Here is a 15,357-nt window from a genome sequence, read left to right as displayed (position 1 = left end):
GTCCATCCATCCAAGCCAGCTGTTTCAGAATAGTGGGGAAGAAGGTAGAACCAGTGAATTCCATGGACATGGGCACATTGCAGTCCTTCATTTGATGTGAAATATGTACCTTGGACAGAAGCCTCCCTGAAATACTAGAACAGTGGGTGAGGCAACCTGTAGTACAAGGGTAATAGTTTGGGAAGAAGCACTGCGGTCAAAGTAAGCCTATATATGTAAAGATTTATTCCAAAAAGTACAGAGCTATCCCTACCATGATGGAAGAGGTCTAATGTAATTAGTCTGCAACCAGGCTCCAGGCTGTTTCCCAAGAGAATGGTCTCATGCTGGGAACTCAGGGTTGGTCTCCACTGTTGGCAGAGTGGTTCTCAGAAGTGGCCATAGCCAGGTGAACTTTAGTGAGTGGAAATTGACAGTGATTATCCCATGAATAACCACACACCTTTCAACATGGGCACTGTGTAATGGAGCCCACTGGACAAGTTCAAGTGTGGATGGACAAGAAGGCTGATCACCGTCCCCAGTCATGTCATATTATCCACCTGATTATTAACACCATTTCCTTTTGAGGACACATTATGGTAGACATTTTCATGGAACACACATAGCATCCTGCTCTGTATTCATTTGGGGAGTTCTACTCAAATATCTCTTCCTCAAACATCTTTTACCAGTTTTCTTACTGTGCTTCTTGGCATCTCTGGCCATCCACTGAACTCTGAGTAGAGCCTATAGGTCAGTATAGGCTCTGTCCTTCTCTCTGTCCAGGTGAAATGAACCAAGTACTCCGCTCAAATATTACCTCATTGGAGAGTTTTCCTCTACCCATGTTATGCAGGGTGTCCCAGAGGAGGGCTGCCGTGCTGATATTGTTAACCAGCAGAGTTGGCTGCATAGCATACAGGAACCTCTGTAAACAAGCTGTGTGTATTTTCTCTATATCAGCTGGTCTCAGGATCATCCCCTTCGGTCATAGTTAAGGAGACAGAGAAAAGGGAGACAGAGAAAAGATAATGCAGCAGGGGTTAGGGTCATGGCCATTGGGCCTCTTCCTCATACAACTCATCTGTTCCTTCAGGCCCTGGTGAAGCCTGATATCAAATTAACCTCTTCTGTTTGATGTTGGACAGCTGCTCTGAATGCCCATTTCCATGGCATTGTTGGTCAGTAGGCCGTCAGTCCAGGCAGGTGGTTCAGGTCACAGAGTAACTTAGTGGCTAATAAGGAGCATACATTCCCTGTTAAGGTTCAGTAGCAAGCCAAAGTGTTTCCCAAATGGAGCTTTCTATTATACAGATGAGAAAAGTTGGTAAGCTGTCCATCTATGTCAGGCCTAGGAATAGCATCATTAACTAAATGATACCAGTGTCCTCTGTCAAATGAGTCTGATTAGTATTTGATCCCACTATTTCTTGTGGCAACCACACCCACCTTATCATTACTGATAAAATGTAACCACATGCCTCCTAAAAAAACCAAAATCACATCAACTGCACCTTCGGTACCCAGGCAGAGTTCAGAATCTCTAGAAAATATATGTGTATACACTGCAAAAGGATGTACACACACATACATCTACAAACATACACAGAGCAGACACAATTAGTATATATGTGCACACATACAAGTATACTCATGTATGTGTATGTTTATCAATATAAAGGGGTGTGTGGCAGGAATTTGATGTGATGCAGAGACACACACAAAAACACACAGGTGAGCGTCAGAGAAGCCACACTGACTGCCAGCTACAAACGGGCTCCAACTTCCCACTCAGTTCGCAGGGAGGTTCACACAGGGCTCCTCTCGTGATTCACTTTTCCTGGAAACATACAGCATGAGGATTCTAACACATCACACCTGCCCCTCAAGTTTTTAACTTAGGAGAAAATGTCACCTTGGAGCTCAACTAGTTTGGAATCATAGACACCTAGGTCCTCACAGTCCCTGCATCCTCAGACTAACCAGACTCTTCTCCAGAGGGACTGACTCCAAACACACTTCAGTTCTTGCCCCTTCTTCCCATCCTGACAGCAGCCCCACAGTCCCCTCTGCAGAGAGGCCTCCTCTAACCTCTCCCCACATACTCCCTGACTGTCATTTTGTCTGATGTCACTTCATTCTCTGCACGTCACCCAACACTGCACACGTTCTTCTATAATTATTTTATTAATTGATCATTTTGTGTTTATTGTCATCCTAACTGGTCAGGAAGATTAAGGCAATACACGCACATCTCAACAAGAGGCATGAATGTTCAGATGCTTATTTTTCTCCCACAGAAATAAGTCTGAGGTCAGATGGTGGTTCTCCAGGTACTCACTTTTTCTCCCACCATCACTACTATGGAGGCTTTGCTTTGCCTTATTGTTGAGCGGACCTAGAGATGGCTGCCGCAGCTCCAGCCATCACACCCAAGTACAAGGGAAAGAGCACAACATACATTTATACTGTTTCTTTTCTTCACAAGAGCAAAAGTCCCCCAAAAGATCCCCAGGCACATGACACATTCATTGGTCAGCTCTGGGCCATGGATGGGGTCAACGCTGACCAAGTGGCATCTGAGAATACCCATAGTGTGGCTTCTAAACGAATATAGAAGACAAGATGCAGATAGAAGGGGTTGGCGTCTATGTGCTGTATCAGCAAAACACATATATCCACTCTGCAGCCCCAGACTCGAGATGGAAATTGATAAAGTGACTGCATCTTGTTCACACTAATTTCCAGGATAGAATGTCTGCCAGACCAAAGTGGGTCTGATTAATGTTTGTTAAGTGACTGTTCTCCTGTCTCTGACTTGGAAGCAAGTCACCTCTGCCCCAGGTTGGTCCTGCATCAGCCGCTGGCACCAGTAAGAGGCTGTCCCTGAGTCCTGCATCCCCTAGTACCAAGCTCCAAAACCACATGCATGACCACCCACAACCCGTACTTCAGATGAGCCCTGCATTCTCCTCCTCTAAATGAGCCTGCTCATATTTTCATGGGTAATCTGATCAGCACCTGCATGACCTTGAGTCTGGCAGGGACTACTTAGATAAAAGCAATTCCTCACATGGAGCCAAAAGTCCATGGATCAGGGACTCAAGATCGGAGCAGTGGATTCAGAATCTCCACCTGGAGGAAGGTCTTCCCTGCACTTGCAGCCGCCAATGCGGAGTGGCCTCTAGGGGGCAGCAGAGCTCACCTGGACATGGGGTGTGTACGGGCATCAGGGGTTCTAACAGCCAGGGAGGGTTCGTCACCACCACCTGAGACCTAAAGGAAAAGTCATAGGCTTTCTATACTGTCACCTTTACCGCTAACAAAAAATTCTGACTCGGTGTCGCTCAGATCTGTCTCTTTAAGAATTTGCCTCTGTCTCCTGCACAAGGTCCAGTACTTCATGCCTCTCCAGCCCAGCCCATTTATGCTAAAAACCAGTCACTGTCAATCCTTGCTCAAGCACTGCATCTATCCCAGGAACTGAGTGCACACTGGGGATACTGAGCCACAGAATCTATGACCTGCCCTAGGAGCTCTCCGTGAGGACATCACCTACAGCACCTCAGTGGTTCTTGCAAAACTCCATGTGTGCTTAGCAAGTGAAGAATTTTCTTCACGTCTGATGCTCACAAACAGGGGTCTGGGTAGACACTGCACTGACCTAAGCCTCTTATGGTCACCTAGGAGCAAGGAAAGGAGAAAATCTGGGAAGGACAATTCAGAACCAATTATGGGACAAGTGGGCAAAGCAGAATCCCCTGGGCTGATGGTAGCTCTGCAGGGCCCACCCCTCCCTCTCTCTGCCCCTTGGGGCCAAGCCTTCTCTGAAACCGCAAAGGTCCTCAGCAGCAGCCCCTGAGCCCCAAATGATTTGCATAACCTTCAGGTGTTTCCAGCAAGGGGATAAGAGAGGCCTGGGAAGGAATGTGCCCAGCCTAGTGCCTCAGGGAGAAAATCGGGGCACCTGCGCCATGGCCTGGACCCCTCTTCTCCTCGCATTCCTGGCTCACTGCACAGGTGCTGAGCCCAGGCTCACACCCACCCAGACCCACAGAGCTGTCACAAGCCTGGCCCCGACATGGAGCTCAGCAGGGCACTGCTTGTGGGGGGCAAGATGCTCATGACCCTGCTGCAGGATGAGGGGCTGGAGGGCTCTGCGTGAGCCCTAGGGGCTGCACCTACCCAGGGAAAGAGGGTCAGGGTTCTTATTTGTTCAAAGGCTCCATTCACCAGCCATGCTCAGGGGCCTCAGGGGCTGAGACTGATGGGAGGGGTGCCCTGTAAGTCCAGAGTATCCCTAAACTCCAATCTAGGTCACGTGGGTGGGGGGTCCTAAAGACGAGACCTGAGTTTGAAAGCCCACCTCGCGTTTTCTCTCTTGCAGGTTCCATGGCTGCCTACGTGCTGACTCAGCCCCCCTCGATGTCAGTGAGCCTGGGACAGACGGCCAGGATCACGTGTGGGGGAGACAACATTGGAAGTAACTATGCTTCCTGGTACCAACAGAAGCCAGGCCAGGCCCCCGTGACGATTATCTATGGTGATAGCAGCCGGCCCTCAGGGATCCCTGACCGATTCTCAGGCACCAACTCGGGGAACACGGCCACCCTGACCATCAGCGGGGCCCGGGCCGAGGACGAGGCTGACTATTACTGTCTGTCATCAGCAAGCAGTGCTGATGCTCACGGTGACACAGGCAGATGGGGAAGTGAGACACAAACCCCTTCCCCGTGTGTGTCACCCTCTCCTCCAGCCCCAGGAGACCTGTGCACAAACCAATGTGCAGGTCTGACCCAGGTCCCCAGGTCTGAGGTCCACAGGCTGCTCCCTCCTCCCTGCCCTGCAGGTGGGCTCTACAGAGGATGTATGAGGGACAACACAAAAATTACCATTGTAATGAGACTCCATTTGTTTGAAGAGGCAGAGCATGACTGAACATGTTCAGTGCAGACGTGGATGACCCTTGAACAGGGCCACATCTCACTTTGGAGATGAAAACTGCAGTCAGTGTCTGACAGTAAAAATGCACCGGATGACAACAGATTAGTTTCTGCAAAAGAAGAGATTCGCGAACTCCGCAACACCAAAGTAGTAACCATTCAAAATGAAATAAGACCCCCCAAAAAACTGTAAGAAATGAACAGAGCCTCGTTTGGTTGCGGGACCACCTCATGCAGCCCACTATACTTGTAACTGGAGCCCCCAAGCAGAGAAGACAGACAGGAGGGAATAGAAAAGATGCTTAAAGAAATATTGGACAGAAATATTGAAATTTGGTGAAAACAATAACCAACATATTCAAGAAGTTCAACAAAGCTCATGCTTGGGAACCAGGAAGTACCCACAGTGTCATCCACATCACAGTCACATTGCTGAACGCCGGTGTGGAAGAGTCATCTGCGAAGCAGCCAGAGAGAACATGCGGGTGGTATGCAGAGGGTAAATATGGTGAAAGCAGATTTTACTATGAGCAACGCAAGCAAGAAGACGGTGGAGAAATATCTTTTGAAAGAAAGATATTAAACTATATATCTGTAGGGGGACCTGGGTGGCTCATTTGGCTAAGCGTCTGCCTTTGGCTCAGGTCATGATCCTGGAGTCCTGGGATCAAGCCACTTGTCCTGCTGCCTGCTCAGTGGGGAGTCTGCTTCTACCTCTCCCTCTGCCCCACTTGCACACTCTCTCTCTCTCTCTCAAATAAATAAAATCTTTAAAAAAATACGTATCTGTAAAAAAGAAAAATCTGTCCACCTGAAATTCATTATCCAGTGAAAATATCTCTCAAAAATGAAGCAAGATAAAGCTTTCAGACTGCACAATGTCACATAATTGACCACCCACAGATACTCGCTACAACAGCGAGTGACAGACACTCCTCACAGAGAGGAATAGTCTATCAGATAGCAATGTGAACCCACACAAAGGGATGAAGATAATCAGCCATGGGGTCTACATGGACAAACCTAAACATCTGTCTTACATTAATGTCTCTGAATGACAACTGTGTGAAGACAAACATAATAACAATATGCCCTGGTTCATGATGAATCTCAAAATAAAACACAGGATCCCCATAGCACAAATTGGGGGGTGGGGTGAGAAGAACATATTAAAATAGTCTTATGTTCTATGTGAAGTGATATAAAATCACTGGAAGGTAGATTTGGGGAAGGTAGATTGCTCCTATAAACCCTAAAGCAACAATAAACTAAAACCTTTCAATAACAAAGAGTTATATCTAACGAGGTGTATTCGTTAGGTTCTCCAGAAAGAACCAACATGAGAGGCACACAGTTGACCCTTGACCAACTCGGGTTGAATTGCTCCAGTCCAGTTACTCACGAGGGTTTACACGACAGTAATGTAAATGTATTTTCTCTTGTTCATGCTTTTCCCCCCAAATCTGTATGTTTTATTCCCACAAGACAGCCAGGGGTGAGGAGTGTTGAGCAGCTAGCAGGTGGAGGGACATTCCTCCGGTAGAGGGTGCCTGCCTGGTCTGGGGTCTACACCAGAGCAGAAGCCTGGTTTTCAGGGAGACAGTAAGGGTACCATGTGGACCTCTCCAAGGGACAGTGGGCTCGGGTGGGGGGTGCACGCCTGCAGAGCTATGGGTGGCAGGGAAGTTCCTTCTTTATTACCAGGGGCCCTTCTGTGGGACATTATCGTGTCACCACACAGCTTTCTGGACAATATGGAACTTGGTGAAGGTCCATTTGATGGCATTCCCCTTCATGCTCCACCCCTTGGGCTGGGCTTCCATCCCCTTCCACAGTGGGTGGGTGACCTCCCTAGTCACTCAGATCTTGCTGTGCTCATGGAATTTGACCTTAGAGCCATCGGTGGACTGTCCCATCTGCACATTACTCCCTGGTTGCTGCCTCTCCGGATGGTCACAAGGGAAGGCCAGGCTCCACGAACCCGACTCAGCATAGGGGGCTTGTGGGTCGAGGAGCTTAGTGCAGTTCATGTCTGTTTGCCACGTTGTTAGGGCCTGTTGGTGACAATGCACAAGTACAGATTGTGCAGATTAAACATATCCCCACCGATGTCCTTTGCTGAGAACTGGTGCACAGGGTGAGCACAGTGCCCGTCCACGCTAGAGGCTCACATGGTGCTGGCCAGGCAGGGGCTGCCTGGGCCCCACACACCAGCACCAGCTATCCTAATTCCCTAATTTTCTTCTGCACAACATTTTCTTTTTGGACTCACTTTTTTTGTGAGAATACAATATATGATTCATATACCATCGAAAATATGTCTTAATCCACTGTGTATGTTGTCAGTAAGGTTTCTGGTCAAGAGGAGGCAATTAGTAGTTAAAATTTGGGAGAATCAAAAGTTATATGCAGGTTTTAGACTACACCTGTGTCAGCACCCCTAACACCTGCTTTGTTCAAAACTCAACTGTAGTATGAATTTTTCACAACGGGTTCCAAAAAATAGATGAATGTGGTAGACTTCCCCACTCATTTCATGTGGCCATTGTTACACTGATACCAAAAGTACACATCACTAGAAAACTATAGACCGCTGTCCCCTACAAATACAGGCACAGAAATCCTCAACAAAACACTATCAAACTTAATCCAGCAGCATATAGAAAGAATTAGACACCAGGAACAAGAGGGATTTACTGCAACAATACAAGGTGTTTCAACATACAAAACGATTAGTGCGATACATCATATCAATGGAATAAAATACAAAACTCACATGATTTTCTCAATCGAAGCAGAAAGAGCATTTGACAAATGCAACAACCTTCATTAGAAAAAGACTTAACACCCAGCAGATGAGCCACAATGACCGTCAGCTACAAAAAAGGCTGCTGTCTCCCTTTCAGTTTGCTCCAGATTCACACAGGAACCACTCCTGGGATTCACCAAAACCAGAAACAAACAGCAAAATGAATTCTGACAACACATCACTCCAGCCCCCCAATTTTTAATTTGTAAGAACATATTACCTTGAAACTGACAAGGTTTAAATCACAGACACCTTAGGTGCTCACGGTTCCTTCAGGATCAGACAAACAGGAATCTTCCCTGCAGGGACTGACCCTGCTGTCCCCAAACACATGTCCTCGTGCCCCTTCCTTCTTCCCATCCTGACTGACAGCAGCTCTAGGGTCACCTCCCCAGAGAGGCCTCCTGCAGCTTCTCCCCACACAGTATCTGTCTGATATCCATCTTAATTGTCTGCATATTACCTACTACTGAACGGTTTTTCCCTATCATGTGATTAGTTCATTGATTTGTGGTCATTATTTCCCTACTGGTCACAAAAACGTTAATGCAAAACATACCCATGATAATCAGAGGCAGGAACAGACAAACTCCCTCCCAACAAAGTCTGGAGGTAAATGGCTACTTTCCAGAGACTCACCAATTCCATGACGTCCCAAATCTACTCACTTTTTCCCCCCAATATCTCACCTATGGAGCTTTGCTTTTCATTCTTGCTGACAACACACCTCACATGGCTGTTGCAGCTCCAGGAAAGGCACTCCATATATCTGGCCTGTCTCCTTACTTCATGAGAGTAAAAGTCCCCAGAATGATCACCAGATGAAGGACATATCCATTGGCCAGTGCTGAACTACAAGGTCAATGCTGGCCAAGAGGGACGTGGGAATAGCAATGGTTTGGCTTTCAAATGAATATAGAAGATAAGACTTGGGGTAAAAGGTGGTAGGGGCTGTCTACTGTCTCACCAAAACAAGTGTGTCCACTATTGCACCCCACCCACAACATGGAAACTCTGAGAGAGAAACTGTCTTCTTCACAAAGATTTCCCAGGATTGAAAGTCTGCCAAACCAAAGTGGGTCTGAATAAAGGTTAGTCAGGTGAGTGTTCTCCTGTCTCTGTCCTTGGAGCTGTAGCCACCACCACCCTATTTTGGTGCACCAGCCACCAGGGCCAGTAAGAAGCAGTGCCTGAGTCCTGTGTCCCCTGGTGTCCAGCCCAGAACCACACTCCTGACGACCCACCACCCCAGTGGTAGGAGCAGTGATACCTCAGATGGGCTTTGCCTTCTCCTCCTCACATGGGCCTCTTCCGATTTTCATGGATACTCAGATCTCCGGCAGTCTGGCCTTGAAAGTGGCAAGGGCCACATAGAGAAGAGTAATTCCTCCCTGGGGCCAGCAGTCCAAGGATCTGGGAATCAGGATGTGAGCAGTGGGTTCTGAATCTGCACCTGGACAACGGACTTCCCTGTGCCTCCTGGAGAACGGCCACCAGGGGGCAGCAGAGATCACCTGGCCAAGCCACCTGGCCATGGAGAGGGTCTGGCATCAGGAGTTCTAACAGGGATGGTTGTTCACCAGGACCTGAGACCAGAAAGAAAGGGTGCAGGTTTTCTACACTATCACCTTTGACTCTGATGTAAAATTCTGACTCAGGGGCTCTCCATATTTGTGTCCTTGTGAATTTGTCTCTGTCTCTAGCACAGGTCCAGGATTTCATGCCTCCCCACCCAGCCCATTCCTGCTGCACTCAGTCACTGTCGATCTTTGCTCAAGCTGGGTCTGCTCCAGCATGCATTGCACCCTGGGGATACTGAGGCACAACATCTGTGACCAGCCCTCAGGACAGACACCTACAGCACTTCAATGGCTCCTTAAAACTCTACGTGCGCATGGCAAGGGAGAACTTTTTGATCGGGTTCTAATGCTCCCCAACACAGATATGGCTTAGGCAATGCACTGACCTAAGCCTCCTAGTTCCTGCAGAGGAAACATGCTATCATGCTCAGAAAATGCAGACATACTCCACCTCTGCGCTCAGCCAGGACAGACCAGCTCGGGAGTGAAGTCAGGACATGGAGAGGATGGAGTTGGGCACCCCAGGCTATGGACCAGGAGGTGAAGAAAAATCCCCTGGGCTGAGGGTGGACCTCCAGGGCTGGCCCTCCCCTCTCTGTGTCCCCTGAGGCTGAGCCCTTCTATGAAACCACAAGGCTCTTCAATAGCAGCCCCTGAGCCCCAGCTCATTTGTATGACCATCCTGTCCCTCCGAAAGGCGTAAGAGATGCCTGGGATCAATCCAGACCAGGCACAGGACTCTGGGAGCAGAATCCTTCACCATGGCCTGGACCCCTCTCCTCCTTGGCCTCCTTGCTCATTGCACAGGTGCTGCACCCAGGCTCAGACCCACTGCAGCCCCAGGGATCGGGGGCAATCCAGGCCCTGACTCTGAGCTAAGCAGGGAGCAGCTTGTCAGGGGAAGGATGGTCCTCACCCTGATGCAGTGAGAGACTGGAGGCGTGTAATTCCCCCAAGTGCTCACTGGCTCTGACTTGGGCAGAGAAAAATGAGGATGATCTCCTTTGTGCAAATAATCCATCCACCAGCTGGACCCAAGGGCCTCAGGTGCTGAGATGGTGGGAGGGTGGAAACAGGGCATGGAGAATCCCTGGAGGCCAGGCAGGTGATGGTGTTCCGGGGATGAGACCCAGAGCTGGAAACCTAAAGCTCCTTTTCTTTCTTGTAGGTTCTGTGGCCTCCTATGAGCTGACTCAGCCCCCATCTGTGTCTGTGACCCTGGGACAAACAGCCCGGATCACCTGTGGGGGAAACAACATTGGAAGTAAAAATGTTTCCTGGTACCAACAGAAGCCGGGCCAGGCCCCCGTGACGATTATCTATGGTGATAGCAGCCGGCCCTCAGGGATCCCTGACTGATTCTCAGGCTCCAACTCAGGGAACACGGCCACCCTGACCATCAGCGGGGCCCGGGCCAAGGACGAGGCTGACTATTACTGTCACGTGTGGGACAGCAGTGCTGATGCTCACGGTGACACAGGCAGATGGGGAAGTGAGACACAAACCCCTTCCCCATGTGTGTCGCACTCTCCTCCAGCCCCAGGAGGCCTGTGCACAGAGCAGTGAGGTCTGGCCCCGGTCACCAGGTCCAAGGTCCCCAGACCTCCCAGCCATCCACCCTTCAGGCAGTACCTGTAGAGGGTGGTTTGATTTGGGGCTACGATATTGTCATGGCCTGAGTATGTTTGGAAACAGAGGGACTGGGTGGAAGGACAAACAGAAAGAAGCATCAGTACACTGGTCATTATTCCTGCATTTCTATATGGTGGTCATGGACCACTCCTTCACCCCACTGGCCAGGATTATGACCAGAAATTTCCAGCTCCGCTGAGCTCCTGAAGCCCTGGCAGCATGGCAGCTGGGGACTCTGAGTGGAGCAGACCAGTGCATTACCCACTGTGGTCACCCCTCCTCTGGGCTCGTGCACGCACTCACCTCTGCCTGGAACCCCTGGAAGCTCATGGGGGAACTCTTCCCTGGGAAGTGCTCTTGGTACAGAACACTGCCTCCTCCAGTTTCTGCCCCTTCTCAGAGAGATTCAGTTGAATATTTCCTGAAGCCAAGGTCCTAAGGCCCTACCCCCAGTACAGATATCCTGGAAGGTCTCAGCTTAAAGCCCCCCATGCAGGGATGAGGCCTCACCTGATGTCTCACTTTGTGTGGGTCACTTTTCCTTCTGCCCAGTTTGACCTCCCTCCTGCTCCTACATTTCCTACACATGCACTTCTCCACCTCAGAGTCTGCATTCTGGAACCCAATCCAGGATAGCCTCTATCACCGCCATGGTCCCCAGGGACCTCAGGAGGCCCCTGTGTACACACACAAAGCTCTGGTTTCTCCCACAAATCCACAATGTGCGTGTCCAATCCCCACACAGATCACATTGTTACTTGTGTTTTTAAACAATGAAAAAGATGCAGACACACTGGGTGCTATGGGTTCTGACAGACAGTTGGAGAGTCACATCCATCCTGATGGTGAATGAGGGACATTGGGAGAATTGCCTCCTCCTACAAAGCGGCCAGAAAATACACAACCATGGGAGTGAGACACACAACGGGTTCTGCCTCACTTCTACCCTCCAAATTGTGCCCAAGAATTTCTCTTTACACTCACCCTACCCAGAAATGCAGAGAGAAAGGAATTTTGTGAAATACAGTTCAGCCTGTCAATGCTGACAATTAATAACCACCACAGTCCCCCCTCCTCCACATGACACTCACCCAGATCCACGCAAACCACAGTCTCTGAATAAAGAGAATGTTGGCTACCATGTTTCTACCTAATGTGATGAAACTATCCAATGAACAATTACAAACATGCTCACCCTTTCCCCACAAGAGGATTCAAAATACATTTTAGTCTACTAGTGATCTTTATTTTGTCCCTGCTGATTTGATATCCCATAACTTCAAAATTGAGATATAGTTTACTAGTTAGTGTTAACACATCTAATGATAGATGATAATGGGATGACACAGGTGAACAAAAGAGAAACATATGCTTAATATGTATCCAAACTTATTCATGTCAACATAAGGAAGAAACACTTGTTACTTTTACTATGCTCATTTCTGCCACTACCTCGGGGTCAGAGTGATGTCTCTAATTACCTTCTTCAAGACCCCATGTCCCCCTTGACCACAGAAAATTCCTGAGCTAGTCATGATCCCTGCCAGGTGGGACAACCAAGCCTTTAGCTGGAAGGTGGGTCCATTATCAGACCTGCTGCATTGGATTGTGATCAATTTATGACTGTAATCACAGTCCCAGGGAGTATTTGGGGATCTCCTGAATCCATGCATGCACCTGCTTACCCCAGTTGTGTTGTAGATACCCAATTGCCCCCATGATAGACATCAGGATTCCCCTATCCAGTGCCCCCTACTTTTCCTGGTGACTCACTGCCAGGAAGACACGGGCGTGGGGGGTATGGTGCCTTCTCAACCACCAGAGCAGTGCGGTCAGTATCTCACTGGGGTATCCCATCCACAATGCACACCCCATGTGGCTGGTGAAAAAGCCTATTCTTAAACCATTTTTTCCACATCATTACAGGGTCTAGAATCTGAATAAGCTCAGTGACCAGAGAGGAACAGTTAAGCCCCAAGAACCAGGTGGGCTGGTAGGACTTGGGAAGACAAGGAGAGGAAGTGAGACTTTCCATGGTGGCCTGAACCCCTAGCCTGTGAAACTCAGTGAGCACATAGTCCCCTGGGGAGGGTTTGCTCCACAAGATGCAGATGCAGCTCTGGGGTGGTCCCGGGCATCTGCATGTGCATGAGCCTGTGGTGCTGGTCCTCCGAGGACCACACTCTGAGTAGCTTCGTCCTGCTTCCCTGCTGCGCTGAGCACAGGTGAGAGGCCCACAGAGAGGCACAGAGTGAGGGAGAGGTGCCCTGCTCCCTACCACTCAGGGTCCATGGGGTCAGGGCCCTGCCCTCACTGTGTCCACACTGTTCCCTCCCCTAAGGGCTGGGCCAGTCACTTCTGACTCAGCCTCCCTGTCTTCCTCCAGGCCCCTCTCTGCTCCTCTCATAAGCTGCGAGCCTCCCCTGACCTGAGGCCACCTCCATCCATGTCAGTGGCCCTGGGCAGGCCCAGGATCCCCTGCTCTGGAGATGAGCTCAGGAGTGAACTTGAATCTTGATACCAGCAGAAGCCACACCAGGTCCCCGAGCTGGTTATATATACAGATGTGAGTGACCACCTGGAACATTCTGGCTGAGGCTGGCCCACCTCCCCTCTTGACCTGGGGCAGGGGACAGCTGCTGCCTTGCACCTGCTGGCTGATTCTGAGGATACAACTTAAGGACATGCCTCACCAGAGAATGACCAGGACCACAAGGGCCAGGACAAGGCTGCTCATTGCTGTGTCACCTATCATCACAGTGAAAGTGTCTGGCAGTGACTCACAGTGACAGAGAGGGATGTGCACAAACCCTCCTCCATGGCCTGGCTCTCTCTCTCACCTGCTCTCTGAGCAATGGCTACTCAGGCCTTCAGATCAGGTATCCTCCCTGATCCTAGCCTGGCCCCTGCAGAGTGGGAGACTCTAGTAGGTTCTCTATCCTCCAGTCTGTGTTTATCCTACTGAACAGTGGCAGAGTGGGGGGCTGTTCTGATTACGGGGACTGTTGTTGAGTTTCACAGTTGAGAGCAAAGATTTAGGATGTCATTGTACATCACTTGGACCCCAGATGTAATCAAGCATCACTCGGAAGGGGAGACAGCTGCCTCAGACAGCACAGTCCTGCGGGAATTCCTCTTCTCCTTGGGTACAGGCAGCCTAGGTGGGCCCCAGAGGCTGTGTCTCCTCTGGTTCCTGGATGAGTTGTCCTCACATGCAGAAGGGCTGCCTGAGGCTTCCTGAAGAGGGGACCAGGCCCCTGCTGCCCTAGGCCCTGCCCTCAGATTTTACGAAACTCTGGAGGAAGTGCAGACACCACCTTGGGGTCCACAGGGGACTTTCTCCTGGCACCACTGTCCTCCCACTGCCCCAAGTCACCTGCACCAGGCAGGTCTGACCCTCAGCTCAGGTCCAACCCACATGGACTCACGCCCAACCCCATGTGACCCCGTGTGGTGGCCACGGCTGCATTCGGGCCTCACCTATAGTTCCAAGGGGAGAGACCTTTTCCAAGATGTGAATAAAATTGTATCATAACTTGAATTTCTCTTCATGAATCTTTCACTTGCAGTTTTGAATTTGATTTGTAGAGCATAGCATGAGGTCCAAATGACAGAGGAGGAATTTATTAAGAAGGAAAAGCAGAAGCTTCCCCTATTTCCACCCTGGCTTGTGTCAGAGTGATATCTTCAAAGGAGTTGTGAGAAGAAAACCATTTTCTCCTCACAAAAGCATATCAAGTGCCATTGGGATCTTTCATCTAAAATTTACTTATTGGGGCGCCTGGGTGGCTCAGTTGGTTAAGTGACTGCCTTCGGCTCAGGTCTTGATCCTGGAGTCCCGGGATCGAGTCCCACATCGGGCTCCCTGCTCAGCGGGGGGTCTGCTTCTCCCTCTGACCCTCCTCCCTCTCATGCTCTCTCATTCTCTCTCTCTCTCTCAAATAAATAAATAAATAAAATCTTAAAAATAAATAAATAAATAAAATAAAATAAAATTTACTTATTGACCTAATGAAACAAAAAAAAAAAAGAAAGATGATTTTTTTTATGGGTATCCCTATGACTAAAATAAGATGTCAAGGGATTTTTCGGGTTAAAGGATCATGACAATGTCCCTCTAGGGAATTATAATCTGGAGATTCCCACCAGAGGCTTTCTCATCATCATGACCATGAATGGGCGGGCGGGCACCTCCCTGGTCAGCAGGTGTCACTGTGGCCAAGTGCAGCAGCGCCCCCCACAGGCAGCGGGCAGAACTGAGAGGAAGGAGCTGTCTCCTTCGGGACCTGGAACGTTCTGGCTTAGGCTGGCCCACCTCCCCTCTTGGCCTGGGGCAGGGGACAGCTGCTGCCTTGCACCTGCTGGCTTCTGCTCTTTTCTCTCCCTCTCCGGGGACCTGGACTCCTCTCCC

At 49.6% G+C, this 15,357-nt stretch overlaps 1 gene segment (V, D, J or C); it reads left to right on the top strand.

The window, feature by feature from the left end:
• The first annotated feature begins 3,923 nt into the window (after window positions 1–3,923).
• LOC110578359 lies at window positions 3,924–10,673 on the top strand. The segment is given in 3 exon segments: window positions 3,924–4,002; window positions 4,370–4,672; window positions 10,483–10,673. Coding segments are annotated over 3 exon segments (540 nt in total).
• The last annotated feature ends 4,684 nt before the right edge of the window (window positions 10,674–15,357 follow it).

This window comes from Neomonachus schauinslandi, chromosome 14 (genome assembly GCF_002201575.2).
Source record: "Neomonachus schauinslandi chromosome 14, ASM220157v2, whole genome shotgun sequence".
NCBI lineage: Eukaryota > Metazoa > Chordata > Mammalia > Carnivora > Phocidae > Neomonachus > Neomonachus schauinslandi.
The sequence above is the reverse complement of the archived record's forward strand: the minus strand, read 5'-3'. Positions and strand labels throughout refer to the sequence as shown.